The sequence below is a fragment of the Sus scrofa genome, chromosome 8 (assembly GCF_054392235.1).
Source record: "Sus scrofa isolate SSC_HxYL_T2T_F1_AM1 chromosome 8, Sscrofa_HxYL_maternal_Yorkshire_Landrace_v2.0, whole genome shotgun sequence".
Lineage (NCBI taxonomy): Eukaryota > Metazoa > Chordata > Mammalia > Artiodactyla > Suidae > Sus > Sus scrofa.
In genome coordinates, this window is record NC_139390.1 from 1,150,001 (window position 1) to 1,163,679 (window position 13,679).

At 51.6% G+C, this 13,679-nt stretch overlaps 1 protein-coding gene across 35 annotated transcripts in view; it reads right to left on the reverse strand.

Annotated features, from left to right (window-relative positions):
* POLN (DNA polymerase nu) overlaps positions 1-13,679 on the reverse strand; it is a 129,499-nt gene that overhangs the window by 46,175 nt on the left and 69,645 nt on the right. For 27 of the 35 annotated variants that reach the window (XR_014812040.1, XR_014812044.1, XM_084971251.1 and 24 more), the window contains 3 exons: positions 12,834-12,891; positions 11,845-11,922; positions 10,440-10,554 (listed from right to left, as the gene is read on the reverse strand). Coding sequence is in view for 30 of the 35 variants with exons in the window: in XM_084971251.1 (XP_084827377.1) it covers positions 10,440-10,554; positions 11,845-11,922; positions 12,834-12,891 (251 nt within the window). In the remaining 5 variants the exon portion in view is untranslated. The other 8 variants (XR_014812041.1, XR_014812043.1, XR_014812042.1 and 5 more) reach the window with 5 other exon arrangements.

Consider the following 13,679-nt stretch of genomic DNA (forward strand, 5'->3'; position numbering starts at 1 on the left):
AAATAAGCTAGAGACAACATAAGATGAAAGGAAGAGGACACACATGTGCAGCAGAACGGGACGGAAAGCCTAGAGGGAGCCTATGGCTCGTGGGCCCTGGTGCTGGACAAAGGGCCGCCGGGGCGCAGGGCAGACAGGCCCACACACTGCGTGGGACGGCTGGCTTGCTGGGGTGGAAAAATCAAATTAGCTCTTTGTTTTCATGTATCATGAAATCACAAAATCTGAGTCCAGGTGGATTAAAAGCCTAAATATGAAAAAAAAGAGAAAATCTTTTTTTGTTTGTTTTTGTTTTTTGCTTTTTAAGGCCACGTGTGCATCACATGTAAGTTCCCAGGCTAGGGGTCCACTCGGAGCCATAGCCACCAGCCTACACCACAGCTCATGGCAATGCTGGATCCCTAACCCAGTGAGCAAGGCCAGGGATCAAACCCGCATCCTCATGGATACTAGTCACGTTCGTTAACCACTGAGTCATGATGGGAACTCCCAAAAAGAGCAAATCTTAAGTTAAGACAAAGAAGAATGTAAGTTCCCCAAACAGAAGAGTGTTGATAAAAATACACAAACAATATAAATTGTAAGAATGACTAAATGATCAAGTAGTCTACAGCATAATTTTAAAAAATCCTCTGTGCAATAAAGCATCACAGAAAGCTAGGAGACAACTAAAAATTATACACTGGGCATAGAAAAGAGAAATAACGTAACATCCAAAACGTTGGAAGACCCTCTACCAGCCATTAAGAAAACCCAGTAGAAAACGGGAGTTCCCGTCGTGGTGCATGGTTAACGAATCCGACTAGGAGTCATGAGGTTGTGGGTTCGATCCCTGGCCTCGCTCAGTGGGTTAAGGATCCAGCGTTGCCCTGAGCTGTGGTGTAGGTCGCAGACGTGGCTCAGATTCCTCGTTGCTGTGGCTGTGGCGCAGGCCAGCGGCTACAGCTCCGATGAGACCCCTAGCCTGGGAACCTCCATGTGCCTCGGGTGCTGCCCTAGAAAGTCAAAAAGACAAAAAGACAAAAAAAAAAAAAAAAAAAAAAAAAAAGACAACGGGGCAGAGGGTACAAACAGATCATTTCTAAAGTGGAAACTGGAATGGCTAATTAAGAGAACCTTATTAATCCTGTAGAATGCAAATAAAGATCACAGGACATCCCTTGTCACAGAGCAGACTGGCGAAAATGAAGTCTGACCGTACAGAGGAAAGACAAGGACGGAAGAGACAGGTTCTGGCAGGCGGAGGGGGCAGCCAGACTGAGCAAGGGGGGCATCGCGGGCCTAACCTGCCACGGAGCTCGTGGAGGCGGAGACGCTGGCCTTCAGGCAAAGCCCACTCCCTGGGGCTCCCACGCTGGCCTGAGCGCCGCACCTCGGGGCTGTGCTTCCACCTGCCCACGAGGCAGGCCCAGAACCCGTCTGACTCCAGAGAAAAGGAGGTGCGGAGAAGGGACGGGGGCTCCCGACAGGCAGCCCGTCGTGGGCACGTTGTCCGAGAGCTTTTGAACTTGCTAGCGGCCTTCTCAGGGCAAGTGACGAGGGCTTATTTACAGCAGCCTGTCCACGACTCAGACATATTTCCCTCAGTGGAGTCACTTCTTTTAGTAAAATACACGTCACTTAAGATCCCTCACTTCAGGCATGTTGAGACACCTGAGCGGCACTGAGCACAAGCACCCTGTTGATAACCGCGAGTTCCTATCTGGTGCCAGAACTTCTTCATCACAGACTGAAACTCTGCACCTCATTTCCATCCACTTTTCACTTCAATTAAAAATACTGATGACTTTCGCCTTTTGTTCCTCCTGAGACACAATCCACGGTCCGTGAAACTCACCCTTTTCTGAGGAACAATTAAATTCAGTGGTTTTTCGTACATTGGCGCGTGCTCTGTCATCATTACTAGTTCCAGAACACGTTCCTGACTCAAAAAGGAACCCGATGCCAAGTGTCCGTCGTGCTCCGCTGCCTCCCCGAGGCCTGGCCCCCACCAACCTGCGTGCGGCCCGGAGCTCGCCTGCTCTGGACGCGCCGCCCGAAGGGCACCCCGGCCTCGTTCAAGCAGCCTGTCTTCTGGGTTCACCTGCGTCGGAAGGCCTTAGGGCTTCACTCCCTCCTGCGGCCAGCAGTCCACGAGGTGGATGGAGCATGTGCTTGCTCATCCGTTTAGCACCGGGCGGTTTCCAGCCGCGGGCTGTGGTGAACCTCGCCTCAAGTCTCGGGGGGGACCTGTCTCACGTCTCTTGGCTGTACGCCCAGGGGTGCAAATGCTGGGTCGTAGGTAACTTTATGCTTCATTTTGTTGAGGAGATGCCCAACTGTTTTCCACAGGGGCTGCGTGACTCAATCCAGGAGCCCTGAGTGTGTAAGTACAACTCTGGAGGGAGATCTCGTTGGAGGCCCTGCTGCCCCATCAGACCACGGGAGCGTGGCAGTTGCATCTGTGGCCTGGGGAGGAAGCGAGCCCTGATGGCACATTACGGTCCTGGGTCATGGATCAGGGCTGTCCACTCCTTGGCCTCTGGCCCGACTCAGAGCCCCAGCCAAAGGTAAGCCGCTGCTGCCACTTCCTTCCGTTTCCCCAGTGGCCTGCCCCTGTCACCTGCTTGCCCCCACTTAGGTGTGGTGATGCCAGGCGGGGGCTGCTAAGGCCACAGTGATCAGACTGTCCCCCCCGCAAAACGTGCACACGCAGGGTAGGCTCCCGCACGTGCCCCAAGCAGCGACCACTCACACATGCCGGGATCAAGCCCCCGACCTGGCCCTGGGCTTCGGTCGTGTGACCCGCCCGCGGCGTTTCCCCGTGGGTGCTGCAGGACGTCTCAAGCCCACATGCTCAAGACTGGACACTTGCTGCCACGGCCGCGCCGCCTCCCACCTGCCTGTGCCCAGCCCAGCAAAGCCGCTCGCCCAGCAGGCTGCTCATCCTCCACTCACCTGCCCCGCTCCCCACGGCTGGTGTCGTCAGTTCGGCCCCTGCCGGCTCTGCCACCCCTGCCACCTTCTCCCCAACAGGAGCCAGAAGATGAAACAGCCCCAACAACAGCCACACCGAAATCACACCGGAGGCACACACCTCCTCATTGAAAACCAATCGGTTCTCGTGAAATATGGCACGTTAGTCGGACACGTCTGTCCCCAAGACTCCACGAAAATGGAGCAAAGGTGTTAAAACGGATAAACGGAGAGGAAAGGAGAACAGGAGGCGCTGTCAGCAGGGAGGCGGCTTCAGCAACAGGCGAAAGGCTGGGGGGAGGCCGGGGGCCGGCGCCTGAGACCCTGCGGGGCGGGGAGGGGCGGCCCAGGGCCGGAGAGCGAGGGGGCGAGCAGGCGAGGCGCATACACAGAGCGGGCAAGCACCTCCGCTGGGCCTCGGCGCCCGTGGCCCCCGCGCCCCCGTCAGCACGACTCACGCCGGGCAGCTGCTCCCCGGGCAGTAATGACGATGAACAAAGGGACCCGGAGAGTTCTCTAGGAAAGCGACCTCTACACTGGGTGCTCGGGGCCCCAGGGCGCTGTGCCCAAGAGCCGGTCACTCGGAAGGGAGGTCCCCAGGCCGACACTCTGCTCTGACCCTCCATTTACCGCCACACCCTGAAGGATGACCAGGCAGGCACAGGGACCCCGCTCTGCCCGCCGCCGCCGCCCCTCTGAAGCCAGAGTGGACATGCCCCCTGGACCCTTGGGTGGCTGAACTTGGCAGCCCTCAGCCCCCAAGACCCCTGGACTTCGCAGTGTGCTGCCGTTCTGTGAGAATCGTCACCAGAGACTCCTGTGATCTTGGCAGGTTGTCTTGTTGACTTCACCGGTTTTTTGCCCCGGGAATATCATGCTAGAGGTGGCATGTCTGTGTCCCTGACTGACACAAGTGAGACGTGGCCGTTAAATACGGAAAACGTTACTGGCAGTCTCCTCTTCCAATACACACAGCATCGGTTAAATAAAACCCACGGCTGTCAGATGAGTACTTAACAAATCATATCAGAGTCCGTTTTTCACTTCAATTAATATCCCCTTACTCAAGCATTAATTTACATATATAAATATGCTACATATGTGGGTCCGTTTTTGGACTTTGTTCTTTTGTTTTATTTTTATTTTTGTCTTTTCTAAGGCCGCACCTGCGGCACACAGAGGTTCCCAGGCTAGGGGTCTAATTGGAGCTGTAGCTGCCGGCCTACACCACAGCCACAGCAACACCAGATCTGAGCCGAGTCTTCAGCCTACATCACAGCTCACGGCAATGCCGGATCCTCAACCCACTGAGCAAGGCCAGGGATCGAACCTGCAACCTCATGGTTCCTAGTCGGATTCGTTTCCATTGCACCAAGACAGGAACTCCTGGACTTTGTCCTTTTAAGTTGATCTATCCTACTCTGTATTATACCACTATGTTCTATTAATTGAGGCTTTTAAACTTACTCTTTTATTTATTTGCTTTTTAGGGCCGCACTTACAGCATATGGAGGTTCCCAGGCTAGGGGTCTAATCAGAGCTGCAGCTGCCGGCCTGCACCACGGCCACAGCAACTCGAGATCTGAGCCACGTCTGCGACCTACACCGCAGTTCACAGCAACATGGGATCCTTAACCCACTGAGCAGGGCCAGGGATTGAACCCGCATCCACCACAACGGCAACGCCTGCCAATTTGTCTTCTAACCCTATTCCAGCTCGATAGTGAAGTACTCGTTGCCTTACGTGTACTAAAGACCTTTAAAACGTAAGAAAACTCTCAAGGTGCTTCTGCCCCAGGCTCCCCACTGTGGGGTGTGCAGGGAGCTTGTGGCGCTCAAATGCTGGAACTCGGCCGCTCTGCCCCGCGCTCTCTGGGGGCAGAGGTTGGGGGCTGCCCCCCTGGAGCCACCCAATTCCCAGCACCTCGGTGGGGAAGCAGCCACAGGACCCCAGTGCTCAGGCAAGGACACTTTCCTCTCCGACAGGAAGAAGAGTTAGTAAGTCCTTCCCCCAGAAGTGGTGACGCTTTCTGCTGGTGGCCACGTCAGCCAAGTGTACCCGGGGCCCTATACACCCGCCCGTGGCACTGACCTGCTGCCCAGAGAGCGCCGAGCCTACTCCAACTCAGTCTCGAAGCAGACAGCACGCGGTGTTTCAGCTCAGCTTGAACAGAGACACACCCAAACGGTACCCCTTTGCCGCAGAGTAAGGACAGGCGAGGCTACGCTCGGAGGCTCACACGATCCAGGGCTTCTTTCTTGTTGGCACTCCGTGCCCACCATGGGGCAGCTGGGGCTCTGCATTCCGTGACTCAGGGAGATGGGGGGGAACCACGTGCAGCTGCTTCCAGCCTCCGCTCAGCAGCGACCCACGTCCCTTCTGCTTACAGTCCATCAGCCAGAGCAGGTCTGATATCTAACGGGCAGGGACGCCCATCTCCCCTCAGAGAAGGGGACTGGCCCCCATACCATCTACCACACCTGCCTCACGAGGGGCATCTCGGAAAGGCACCCGAGAAAGGCCTTCAGCACAAGAAACACAAATATGCTCTGCAGTGAAAAATGATTTTTTTGTTTCAGTCTGAAAACGCTGAGTCGAAGGCACAACTGATAAGACCTGCTTTTCATCTGCCTCCTGCAAAAGTTTTAGGAAACCACCTCATGGCACATATGTGGCACTTACTGTGAAGGAGGCCACCTCCGGGAAAACGCTGGAGCTGGAGGCAGTGGCGCTGAGGCTGGACCTGCTCTGACGCGCGCCCGTGGGCAAGGCCCAGCGCTCTGGGCATCAGGCTTTCATCCATCATGTCCCAGCTTCACAGATGATCTCTGAGACTTCTTCCAAGTCTCCATTTTTATATATAATCCACATATTCTCAAAGGTTTTTTAAGAAAATTGTGATTCTCTGAAACCGTTACTAAGTATTTCAGATACAACATCGAATTTCCATTTTGCCTTTTGTGTTTCAAACAATAATGCATTTACATGAGATAAACATTTTTAAGAGTGTACTTGATCTTGCTGCTGTTTTTTGGGTTTTTTTTTTACCATGTGCTATTCTAGTCTTCTGTTTGGAACATAAAAATCATTTCCAAAGCAACTAATTATAGTATAAGTCACAAGTGCTGGATTACTACTGCTGGTAGGAAATTAGAAGCAACCATCATGCAAATATTAAAAGCTTCTTATTTTTGAAGTTCTCCTCCAAACTGCTACAAGATAATAAAATGTAGGAAAGATCTATACAATATCCAGTGCAGAAATGAACTTCTCAAGTTGACTTTATGAGTGATCAGCTTGACGTGAATCTGGAGAGAATTATTTTCTGCCTGGTACGTTGTACGTTTCCCCAAAGTCAGTGGAGCACATTCGCGTGGATCTGTTTCCAGCTTCTTTTTTGTGTTCCACTAGTCTACGTGTCTGTCCTCCGCCAAGGTCACACTCTCTTACCTACGGTATATTCAGTCTTAATATTAGGCAGTGATTCCTCCCACTTTATTCTTTGTCAAGATAGTCTTAGGTATTCCAGGTCTGGGCATCTTCATTTAAATTTTAGAACAAACCTGTCTCTGTCAGAGGAAACTTGCTTGGGCTGTAACAGGGCTTGCGTGCAGCGTGTGGGTCAATTTAGGGAGAACTGACACACTGACTGCGCTGAGTCTTCCAGTCCACGAACACGGCGTGTCACTCCATTTACCAGATCTTCTCTGATTTCTTTCATCAGCATTTTGCAGTTTTAGGCATATAGATCCTACACATATTTTGTTAACTGAATATGTAAGTATTTCATTATCTCCGGAGTGAATGTAAGTGGTACTACATTTTTGGGGGGCCATGGCCATGGCATGTGGAAATTCCTGGGCCAGGGATCGAATCTGAGCCATGGCAGTGACCTGAGCCACTGCAATGACAATGCTGGGTCCCCAAGCTGCTTCGCCACAAGGGAGCTCTGATACTGTATTTTTCATTCAATTTCTCTGCAGCAATGCAATTGACTTTTGTGTGTTGCTATTGCCTTGCGACCTTGTTAAACTCACTGATTAGCTCCATGAGTTAAAAATGTTTTTTTCTTGTACCTACTTTGAGGCTTAGTACATAGACAGTCATCACACCCACAAACAGAGACGGCTGTATTTCTTCCTTTCCAATCTGCATAACATGTATTTCTTTTCCTTGCCTTATTCAGTGGCCAGAGCTCAATCTGCAATATTGATGAGTTGTTACTGATCTTCGGGGGAAAGCATTCGGCCTTTCACCATCAAATACGCTGTTTGGTACCTGCAGGTTTTTTGTAGATGGTCTTTCTTGAGTTGGGGTTGTTCCCTCATTTCTAAATTTGAGAGTTTTTATTATAAATGGGTGTTGAATTTTGTCAAATGCTTTGTCTGGGTCAATCGATAGTCTTACGACTTATTCTTTGGCTTGGTCATGTGGTGGACTCCACTGACTCCATTCCAAAAGTTAAACCATTGCCCACCTGGAAGAAACCCTCCTTGGACAGGGGGGATAATTATTTTCAGATATGGTTAGATTTGGTTTGCTAGTATTTTGCTGAGGGTTTTTTTTTTTTTTTTTTTTTTTTTGTCTTTTTGCTATTTCTTGGGCCGCTCCCGCGGCATATGGAGGTTCCCAGGCTAGGGGTCCAATCAGAGCTGTAGTCTCCTGCCTACGCCAGAGCCACAGCAACTCGGGATCCGAGCCGCGTCTGCAACCTACACCACAGCTCACGGCAACGCCGGACCGTTAACCCACTGAGCAAGGGCAGGGACCGAACCCGCAACCTCATGGTTCCTAGTCGGATTCGTTAACCACTGCGCCATGATGGGAACTCCTTGCTGAGGGTTTTTACATCAAGGTTCGGGAGAGATATTGGGGTGCGTGAGGTTTGGTTTCATTTTATTTTGCTTTTACTCTGTCTGGTTTCGGTGGCAGGGGCCTCTCGGGATGACTGGGAAGTGTTCCTTCCTCTTCTCTCGCTGGGAGAGGCTGTATACAAGCAGAGTTAATTCCTCAAATGTTCGGTAAAATACTCCATGGAAGGTGTCTGGTCCTGGAGATCTCCTTTTCAGGAGCTTTGAAATTAAAAATTCACTTTCTTTGGCGTTCCTATTGTGGCCCAGCAGGTTAAGAACCCGACTAGTGTCCAAGGGGATGCGGGTTCGACCCCAGGCCTCACTCAGTGGGTTAAAGAATCTGGTGTTGCCACGAGCTGGTGAAGGTCTCGGATACGGCTCGGATCTGGCATTGCTGTGGCTGTGGCTGTGGCTGGCAGCCGTGGCTCCGACCTGAGCCCTAGCTGGGAACTTCCCTATGCCATGGGTACAGCCCTAAAAAGACAAAAAATAAAAATAAAAAATTCAATTTCTTTCATGGTTTAGGACCATTCAGATTATCTATTTCATTATCCTTGGGTTTTGACAGTTTGTGGTTTTCAAGAAACTGATCCATTTCTTCTAAATTGTTGAGTATTTGAGCAGGAAGTTGTCCGGACTGTTCCCTTCCTACCCTTTAGGTGTCCGCAGAATCTGTACGAATAGCCCCCGTTCCATTCCCGGTGCTGATGATTTGTATCGTTTCTATTTTTATTTTATGTGGGCTCAGTTTATTGATTTTTCGATTTTTCAAAGAACTGACTTTTGTTTCATTGATTTCCTCGCTTTTGCGTTTCCAATTTCACGGATCGCTGCTCTCATCCTCACTCTTTCCTTCCGTCCTCCTCCGCTTTCTCAGGTTCCTCGAGGTGGAAAGTTAGGTCCTTCGTCTGTGGCTTTCCTGGTTTATGATGTAAGCTCTTAGCGTGGCACACACCCTCCTGGAACTGCTTCAGCTGCCTCTTTTCCTGAAACTTTGGCGAAAATGTTTTGCTCTCCTGCTTGGTCAGCAAAAGCCAGAGTGGCTTTGGCCGCACTGAACAAAGCACATGTTTGGAGCTGTGCATACAAGCGCTCACCTGGAATCGCAGGTAGATTCCTTCACTCGCTGGAAGGAGCACGTCCAGAGCACTGGTCCATGAACGCACTGAGGGGGGCCCCAAGCTCAAGTGCGAACCAGATGAGCAAGACACGCTTCCTGCCTAAGGAAGAACCATCTTCTAAGACCTTCCACGCCTCTGGAGAGAGGGCAGGGTGTTATTAAATCCATCATGTGCCTTCAAAATTCTCCGTCATCTTGTATCCTTACTGGAGAGGGACCGAACAAAGTCCACAATTTTAAACATTAAACACAGAATTATTACCGTATGACCCAGAAAGGCCACTCCTAGGTATCCACCCAAGAGAAATGAAAACGTAAATCCCCCAAAACACTCGTACACGAGTGTTCACGACAGTGTTATTCCCACAGCCGAAAGGTGGAAACAACCCACTGCCCACCACCGACGAGTGGGCACGTAAATGCAGCAGCCTTGGTTTGTTTATACGGAGCATACAGAACAGAGCACTCATCTGACAGAGGAGCACTTGGCCGCCCAAGGGATGGGGTATTGAGACACACTCCGACACTGTGGGGTATCGAGGAGCCTTGAAAACACCAGGTCCAGGGAAAGAAGACAGCCACGGAAGGCCACATACTGTGTGACTCCATTCACGTGAGACGTCCAGGACAGACAGATGTCTAGAGACAGAAAGCAGACTGGTGGTTTCGGTGGGGGAGGGAGCCGGGGCGTGACAGCTGCTGGGGACAGGGCTTCTCTTAGCGTCGTGGAAAGGCTCCAGACTTAGTGCTGATGGCTGCAGAACTTGGTGAATGTACTAAACCCACTGGACTGTACCCTTCAGAAGGTGAGTCTGACGGTGTGTTTCAAAGGACGAAGCGGCGTGCGCCTGGGGGGAGGCGCTTGCCGGGAGCAGGGGCCAGGAGAGGCCGGGCCATGGGGCAGCCAACACGCCCTCGGAGCAGGGGCAGGGCGGCCGGGCAGGGTCTGAGCCTGCTCCCGCTGGCCTTGGACCTCAGGGCCAAGTGCTGGCTGAAGAAAGGCCATCATGGTCTTAGGGGGGGAGGCGTTCCAGGCTTTGAACTGAAAGAAGAAAAGCCTACGTGGGAGAAATGAAAGTTTATTTTAAAAAGCAGGAGTGAGCCAGCAGTGAGGAAGACAGAGTGTAGGCTTGTTTGTGCCTCGACTGTACACGAGGGGCCAGCGGGGCTGGAGACAGGATTTCCACGCAGGTTGCCTTTAGGCCCGGGGCTCTGTCTTCCTAGAATCGGCACTCTGTCCGGAGGAAACATGCGACTTTGACTTTTAATTTTTCGATATTTCTATCACTTTCTTTAGCAGTCAGCTGCTTTTCCAGTGCTGAAGGGCAGTTGTTTCTCTCCTAATTAGGAAACTCTTGACATCCTAGTTATCTACTCTTCTTTTCAAAAAGATCAACTACTAGAGGACAATATAATTTCTTGTGAAAAGAGGTTTGCAATAACTTCAGCCTTTTACAATCATGTCAGCCTTCCCCCAGATCTGATAAGAGTACGAGCTCAGATGTCTTACCATTGCGAGGTCAGGGCAGAAAATACATCGTCTCTTTCAGGCTCCTGGAATAACTTCAGAAGTTCTGGATCCCCAGATAAGTGTGCAAGAATGCGCAATTCAATCTGTGAAAAGTCTGTTAGCCAGAGTTCTGCATCAGTTCGGAATCTTCCAACAAGGTCCCTCATTGTGCGACCCGCCCCCAGGGGCCCCTCCATCTCCCCTCTCCACCTCCCATCTGCAGGGTCCTTTGGCCTCAGGGCTACTGGCCGTCCCGTGTCTTGGACAGAAGAGTCTGAGAGACCTCTTCTGGGAGGCTGGCAGTGCCTCCAGGGTGGGCTGGATGCGATCATCAGCTCACCTGAACGTCAGAATGTTAGAGAGGCCCTGCTCTGCACAGGCTGTGCGCTTGGGATAGGCTAGTAAACAAACGGACAACAACCCCTTCCCACGTGGAGCTTTTTTTGTTTGTTGTCTTTTTAGGGCCACACCCACAACACTTGGAGGTTCCCAGGCTCGGGGCCGAATTGGAGCTGCAGCTGCTGGCCTACGCCACAGCCACAGCGACGCCAGACCAGAGCCGATCCACGGCAATGCTGGATCCTTAGCCCACTGAGGGAGGCCAGGGATCAACCTATGTCCTCATGGATGCTAGTCAAATTCGTTTCCCCTGTACCACAGCAGGAACTCCCCATGTGGAGCTTATACTTGAGAAGAAGAGATGATTTGAGTGAATTGTTTGCTCTGTTAGAAGGTGAGGAGTGAAACGGAAAAGGCAGACCAAGAGAAGGAGGTTCAGGGAGTTCCCTGGTGGTCTAGGATCCGGCATTGCCGCTGCTGTGGCGCGGGTCTGATCCCTGGCCCGAGAACTTCTGCATGCCCTGAGTGTGGCCAAAAAACCAAACCAAGCCAAACCACACCAGACAGACAAAAACAGCTTGGAGAAGGAGGTTCAGGAGTGAGTGTGTGTGGGGAGGGGGCTGCTGTGAGAAGAGGAGTCAGTGCACACCCCGTCCAGAAAGTGGCATTCGAGGGGAGGCAGGGGCTGAAGGAGCGAGCAAGACCACGTCTGGGGCAGGGGCTCCATGCAGGGCCTGGGGGAGCTGGCGGGCCGCTGGAGGACAGCCGAGTGGCCGGCAGACCGCAGCCAGTGAGCCAGGCTGAGCGCCACGGTGCTGAGGAGCGGGGAGGAAGGAGGGCAGACGAGGCGGGACCGGGCAGGGAACTGGGGTCCAGAAAGGGCCAAGAAGCCGGGAAGCAGAGCTGTCCTCATTTACGATGAGAACAGGAAATATTTGCCTCAGGATTTATTTTGAAGCCTGCGTTCCATAAGCACCTTGGGATTATCCCATTTCTGAGTATTTGAACTGCAGGCCACACAAGTGGGCTCCCGTGGCGCCGTCTGCCCAGCACGGCCTGCACACACCTGCTGCTAGGAAGCTGCGGCCTTCGGGCGACACGAACAGCGACCGCGCGGAGACGGTGAGGGCGTCGCCTGCTTCACCTGCGGCGAGATTCCCAGGGCACCCGGTCAATCGGTCCCGAGCGGACGCGCGGCCGTTGCTCACACGGAGCGAGGTTCGCATCGTTCTAAAGCCGAGAGGGCCCGGCTTCCTGACTTTTCTCGATATTTCGAATGTCATCTGAAAGCGTCCTCTTACTACTGGCGGTAAAGGACTTTCTGCCGAGAGAGTTTCCTGCTCGGTCTGGAGCTGTTACTGAAAACGGCGTCCACCGCTGACGAGAGAGGGATTCCGCTCCAGGAAGAGCCCCCGAGACGCTCGGGGCCCCAGCGGTTAGAGGCCCCCCTTCGGGGAAGCAGCCGCTCGGAGCGCTCCCCCGAATGTACTTCAGGGCCACAGGGGCCACGCTGCCGAGGGCGTCCCGAGTCTTTCCAAGCCCGAGTGCGTGGCCTTGAGAAAGGTCGGCTCAGCAGGCCTCGCCCTTTGGCTGTGGCCTCAGAAGCAGGTCTCTGGGAATGGGCCAGGACCCCACCTTTGCTCGGACCTGAACTTTCTCTTTTTTGGAAATGTACCCATCGGCATTGCAGGGGAAAAGCTTAAGAGAAGAAGGGCGTTACTATGCTTTTATCAACATTTCCAGTAATTTTCACACTTTAATAAAAGCCAGTTCTGTTGTTGCCTGTCTGCTTTTTCTTTATTGGGAGGTTGGTGGGGGACAGATGGTAGGAGGGGAGCTGCTTCCCTTATATAATTACCATCTATTTTAACTTATAAATGGCTACGAGGGAGGCACCGTATCACTGTAGCCGTGTTTTATTGTTCAATGCATATTTAAATCCTGGTCATGCAACGACAGAAGAGAACTTCGGAAAAGAAAAGCAATTACAAACGCTTCTAGGTTTTTTTTAAAGGGATACCCAATACTCTAGCAAAATAGGAAGCAGTGTGTTACCTTTAGCATTCCGAGGTGCAGTTATCTGAATTGGGTGCTTGGAGATGCCCTGGATATTCTGTGAAGAATATGAGGGAAATTGCTTCAGCCGAAATATCTACTCTTAAATTTATGTGTCACTTAACGGTATTTAAAATGTGATACATTTTATTACACATTAACAAAAGAACTAATGCTAATGTAGTATGCATAAATGTGTGAATACTTAATACAATTAATACCAAAACATAATTTTGGTGGGTACCGCTAAGTTTCAGCAAATGTGAGAACCATTCTTTTTGCCTCTAGCCGGCGTGACCCTTACATAACTGTGCCCAGGAATTCTTCTATCAGCAGCCTGAATTACGAGCTCAGTTACCTTTAATGCTCCGACACAGTAACCCGCTACTGCAGATCTCTGTGAAACCCGTGTACTGCGCTTTCCTCTAGAAACAGACCTTAGGATGAGTATTGGATCTCTACACTCTAGCCGAGGCTATGGCTCTCGGCACTTGGTTCCAGCCTCCGTCTTAGTCCTTGCTGGTTGTACCAATTCCACACGATCCCTACCAGAAATTTAAAAAGGAAAGCTACTTCCTAACTCATTTTATGAGGCCAGCAATGTCCTAAGAACAAAACAGCGAAGATATTTTAAGCAACTACAGACCAATACCCCCCATGAATATAGACACCAAAAATCCTAAACAAAATATGCGCACATCAAATCCAGCAACAGGATACTTCACCATGACCAGCTGCGGTTAACCCCCCAAATCCCAGCCTTGCTCGTTCGACATTTGAAAATCTATCAACGTCATCCACCATGTCAACAGAATGGAGAAGAAGTCACACAGTCGTCTCAATGGA